Here is a 5,977-nt window from a genome sequence, read left to right on the forward strand (position 1 = left end):
AAGGCTGAGTCCTTGCTGCAGAGTTCGAATCCGACCTGCGGCCCTTTGCTGCGTGTCATCCCCTCTCTCTGCCTGTCTGTCTGTCTCCAGCTGTCCTATCAAATATGGCATAAAAGCCGAAAAAAATATACTTAAAAAAAAAAAAAAAGTAACGTGCATAGATTAATTTATGTTAAGTACTTAAATTATGTAAAGTATGTAAGGTACCTAATGATATTTTCCTAAAGCATAAACAAGTAGTTTTTGTGCCTAAACTTAACCAAAGTGTGACCGATTCGCAACGTTAACCATGCAAGGTTACTTTTGACTCTCTAAACGAATGTTGCATATTTCTTATTTCTAACTTAAGTAATAATACTTTGTTACAGTACTTAAGTATTTTTTGTGTCCGTACTTTACTAGTTTATATATTTCTGTCAATGTATACTTTTACTCTTGAAATGTTTCCCATAGCCATCTTCATTCATTACTACAAAATAAAACAGGAAGAGATTTGTCAGCCGAACGTAGACTGCAAGCAGGTTTGACGAATCAGTGTGATCCTAGTTTTTAAGCAGGTTAGATCATTGGTTTATCACACGAGTGCAAGAAAGTGCTCCCAACGCCACGGTCAAGTTTCGATTTCCACTACAGATGGTATTGGTTGGCAGTCTCAAACAATCTGAGGCACTAATACCATGGACTTCCATTAACAATAAACTGGTTAACGTTTTTTTAACACCAGTTTTTTTTTTTTCTTCAATTGTACTATAGGCTCCATTTTTAAGGTGGTATACATGCTTAGAGTAAACGTCATAATTCTCAGAATTCTGACCCCTTGCTTTTTAACAGCATTACTTAAGCTTTTACATTTTTTTTTTACATTACAGCAGAACATTTAGTATCAGATACTTTTAGGACTTTTGTTTAAGTAATATTGTAGTAGGTGACTTTTACCAGTCATTTTATGATGGTACATATAAAGTACATATATCTATATATGTACTTTCACTCAAGTGTCACTTTCAGGTACTTCATCCACCACTGTCACATACAGTGTCATTCTTTGAGGCAGAGGGCCACTGACCAAAGTGCAGTATTTGACAAGGCAGGAACGAGAACGTGTTGGATGGTCGTGTTAGGAAAGACTTCCGTTCACTAAAATGATAGATTGCCTTAGTCTTTGCATCTTCTGACTGTGACAGACTTTTTATGGTCAATAACAAGAAAAATAAATTACAGTTTTATCCCTTTGACTTCATGAAAATAGACCCAGGGAAACATATTTTAATGTTCTCCGTGGAAACCATTAGAGGACTAAAAATAATTCAATAATTGGCCTTAATAGAGTCCAGAAATGGACATTTAGAAAGTTGTGAGTCTCAGTCTCTAAATACAAGCTGCTGTAGCATGAAGTAAGAAGTCACTGCAGCCACCATAGTGTATAAGCAGAATCACAAAGATGCTTAGTGTTCAGCATTATGTGTCTGGTTGAACTTTATGAAGTTCAGCATGCATGATGATGGATTGCCAATGCCGGTTGGTAGACACGTGTTTCCATAATTCCTTACATATGGTGCCGACCACACAAGCAGTCTTAACCACTTCATTAACTTTTAATTTCCCATATGAGTAGTCAGAAAATAAAATGTAATAACTTTTGTCTGATGTTTGTTGACTGCCATGAGATGTGAAGAAAAAAAACTACACCACGACAGGGTCTGTACAATAATCCTCATTAAAGCTAATATACAGATACAGACAATATTAGCAAACATTTGGCAAGTTACAGTATGTACCAACTGTCAGTATGTGCTATAATTTTCGATGGCATGCATCAGTCTGTTTTACTGTTGTTTTAGCAACTTCAATACCAGCACCAAATTCTGGTTGTCCACAGCATCAAACCAAAACTATTGATTACAGCTCTCACTATTTCTTGAAACCTAATGATTTCAAAGTAATCTCACCCCTCACCAGTCCTCTCTTTCTCTCTCCTTCTCTCTCTTCATCTAGAGCTAATAGATGGAACCCCCACCTTGAAAATCAACCACGGCTCTGGCACAGTGGTGCTACAGTTGCCAGGCAACGTGAATGTGGCAGACAGGCGGTGGCATCGGCTGGATGTCCGCAGCAACAGCAAGGTGGGACGCTTCACCTATTTAACACCAACCACCATTTATTTAGAAAATAAGCTCCAAGTATATTCACACTGAGCTGCACTGGCATACAAAAAACACGTTTGTTTTCTTTCGTTCAGTTTCACAGTTTCATCACTTAAAGGTCCAGTGTGTAATCGTTTTTGCACTAGCTAAGACATGGCACTTATCTATGCAAGGGTAGAAATTAAAGGGTGTAAGAGTTCTCATTGAGAAGAATACTTTATGTCCTTTGAGATTGCACTTAGGCACTTTTAAAGACATATCACCTATAAAAGTAGAGGGCACTAGTGCTGAATCAGTTAAAAAAGAAAAAAAACTACTAATACAATATGAGTATGGTGTTGAACTGCACCGGTGTTGGCTTGATGAGGCAGCAGCGTCACACTTACTGAACGTCCACACCTTTGGCCTCAGTTTGACATCAAGTCACATATCCTGCAGGTAAATTAATCTGGCTTTGGCAGCTGCATTTATAATGGGAAATTGTTTGTTACTGCACATAACTGGAATGCTTCTTGATAGTCTAGATGCATCAAGATGCATGGTGAGGATTGAATCCAATCAGATATCCTAGATAATTCCAGGAGAAAATAAGATGCATCATTTGGTTATTATTCCAATTTTCACCTCATCTTAAAGGATCAGTGTGGAGGATTTAGTGGCATCGAGTGGTGGGGTTGCAGATTCCAACCAACTGCATACCCCTCACCTTCCAAGAAAACACAACAAATCTTATTTTTGTGTGATTGTACACTAATGAAAACATACCTATGAATATAACAACACCAATATAACACCAATAGGTCCTCCTAAATGTTACACAATGGACCTTTAAGATATTTCAAAAGAATAATGCACAGATGGTGAGGTTGTGTTAAATGCCCTGATTAAAGGTTTTACATTTTTGCTTCAGTTAATCAGACACAAGAAACGAGCTGCTGCTCAGTATTACATCTTGAAGGTGACATGCCTGAAATGATTCTCCATATTTTTGGACAATACTTACATCCAGATTTTCACCACATTTACACATACAAACTCTTGTGCACCATTTATGAGTTTTAGCCATTTTTAAGCACAATTGTAAAGAGCACTACTGTAAATCTTAGGGCAGGTAGACCAAAAATAAATTCTGCCTGTTTAATTAAATCTGAAACCCAGTAGCTAGGGAATGTGCTGCACATAGATCAGGACAGTTATGTTTGATAGTTTGACAACATGTCACATTTTCAACTTAAATGTTCTTATTCGGTGTAGTCAATTAATATTTCCCAGATGACATTTCTAGTAATTGTAATCCTACAGCTGAGGTTCCAAAATTATGTCATCTCATGGACTCCAAATACTGTATCACTCATTTGGCCCCATGCAAGCCTATTTGATGTGATTATTAGGGACCCAAATGGGGATGATGTTAGTTGGTGATTTAGTATTGTAGAACTGTCTGCACTGTACAGTTCAAAGGGAGATAATAGCGGTGAGAGTGAGACGAATGATTACAATAGCCCTCCTTTGACATTCTCTACCCAGGATCATTTCAAGTGAATTTAATTAGAGTGAAATTAAGCTAATCTTCATTTGACTGAGGACCGCCTGGAGCTCTTCACCTCCAAGGACTCGCACGTAACCACTGCCTTATAGTTCTTGCCCCTCTTGAATATCAAGAAGACAGTCAGTGATCCTATTTTTAGAGTCTTTGATATTACCCAGCCTGAAAGCCTCAAGCCTCACAGTCTCACTCTGAGCTTGGGACACCTTAAAGCAGCTTAGCTGGACTGGTTACTTTTGAACCCTGTATGGCAAAACTCATCCCAGCATAGATGAGGACCGCTTAAAGTAAGGACTGGAGTCCAATATTTGTCAACCTTTTCATAGTCAGCACTATCAAAAGCCTTTTTAAAACCTAAATCTGAACAATCACACTTAAATTTGCTTAATTTAGCTGTTTACTCAAAGACGCCTCATTTAAAATAATAAAACACTTGTTACTTTACCTTGAGTGCTGGTGTCAGGAACCTTGCTATAAGTCTGTCACTGAGGTGTGTGTGCAATTTGGGTCCTTTACCAAACTGTTAATTCAGTACCACACAATCATTTTGGCAGAAACCAGTGCTCTGTGCAGTCTTTATATTTTTTATTTTCTCAAATTTCTTTTGAATTAAAGGTATAAAAGACAGCCGTAGGATCAGCTTCACATTGACATGTGCATACACACAGTAAAATCTCTCTCTACCCACTTTCCTGTCTATCTTCTGCTGTTCTATCTAATAAAGGGAAAAAGCCCCCCAAAAAACACAGTACATTTGCTCAGTATTGAGAATGAGAGCAGCCAAATGAATACATGAATGCACCGAGACCCAGGGTAATACAACAGCTTCATTCTGAATTGCATGAACAAGAGCACATTGAGATTCTGTTATTACAACAGGGATTATTCAGCATCACAACGGTATTATTCTAAATCACATGTGAATCTATTCATTCGTCCTGAATAGTCTGTGGCAGCTTACAGGTTGGATAAGCTGCTGGTGCCTGAGATCAACAGCAGCAAGGACAGAGCTGCTGTTGACAGAGCTGCTTGATTGTGCAGTAATCTATATGGACACCATACAACAATGTACTGTAGAAATAATAGTTCTAAACTTGGACCATTGGACTTCTTAAGAAAGCATTGATAGTTGTAAACTCTTCATAGACTGTGGTCTGGACACAGTAAAGAACTGAAGTTGTTACATTATATGTTAATGTTTAGTTTACCTTCCATTTGAAGCTGAAAGTAAAACTAAAAGCTTTAAGTGACAAACATGCCTTTGTCATTTCATTGTAAAGAGTGAAACATATGTTTGACGAGTAAGGTCAATTGTATGATTTTCGCACAGCAAATCATACAGTTCATTAGTTGTAAGGAACATTTTTTAACTCTGACAGCTGTTTCAGAGTATTTTTGCAAGTCGCCTTCCTGGAACATCCTTAGTTGTACCCAACAGCATAACATCGCCTACTGTATAATATTGTCTCCATCTCCCTTTACTGTCATGTCCTCTGACTATCGTCTAACTTCATGTAAAACACCAACTGTCACAGCACTTCTCTCTAATACCATTACTGACTCTGCTAAATGTGTTACAAAACTCACAGAAAAAAAGTTGAGTCACAACTTTTATGACTTTAGACTCAACTTGACAAAATAAAAATAAAAAGATTTGCAACTAAACTTGGACTTTTTAACCCCAATGACTTGTGACTTCAGATAGACATTTGACTTGAAAATACTTGATACCTTCCTTGATATATAATAGTATGTATAATATGTATATATATATATATATATATATAGTATAAATATAGTGTGTTAATTTAAAAAAACATTCACAATTCAATTCATTTCCTGAATCAGCTAACATTAACACCATACATTCCCAGCAAGTAGTGACTTAATTCCCCTCATCCACTTGAAACCTGGAACTTGGCTGGTCACACTGCAGGCCAAAGTGACCCAAATCTGATTGTTTTGCTCATATCTGACTCAGATCTGATTTTTTTTTTCATGACATGTTATGTGATCTTTTCACTTCTGATTCGGGCCACTTTCATATGTGCCAAATATGCAGTCGAAGGCGCAGAAAATAATAATAATTCCTAGAGATTCAATAGGGTCTTCGCACGATTTGTGCTCGGACCCTAATAACTCTGGTTCTGTCCTCGACTCATACTTTTCAGTAGACCCTTACAGTGTAAAACCAAAAAAAAGAGCATCTTTATATTATAACTCTTTTGTTAAAAAGGTGAAGAGCACAATGTGACTTGTTTAGGACTTGAAACTAAAAGTTTTAGAT

At 37.2% G+C, this 5,977-nt stretch overlaps 1 protein-coding gene across 1 annotated transcript in view; it reads left to right on the top strand.

Annotated features, from left to right (window-relative positions):
* The window catches only part of si:ch211-186j3.6 (neural-cadherin), a 275,078-nt gene that overhangs the window by 217,475 nt on the left and 51,626 nt on the right, over positions 1-5,977 (top strand). Inside the window, exon 28 of the mRNA XM_035682213.1 lies at positions 1,996-2,123. Coding sequence (XP_035538106.1) covers positions 1,996-2,123 — 128 coding nt within the window. The remainder of the gene's footprint in view (positions 1-1,995; positions 2,124-5,977) is intronic.

Source organism: Morone saxatilis, unplaced genomic scaffold (assembly GCF_004916995.1).
Source record: "Morone saxatilis isolate NCDOM2014 unplaced genomic scaffold, NCSU_SB_2.0 Contig11, whole genome shotgun sequence".
In the NCBI taxonomy this organism is placed as follows: domain Eukaryota; kingdom Metazoa; phylum Chordata; class Actinopteri; family Moronidae; genus Morone; species Morone saxatilis.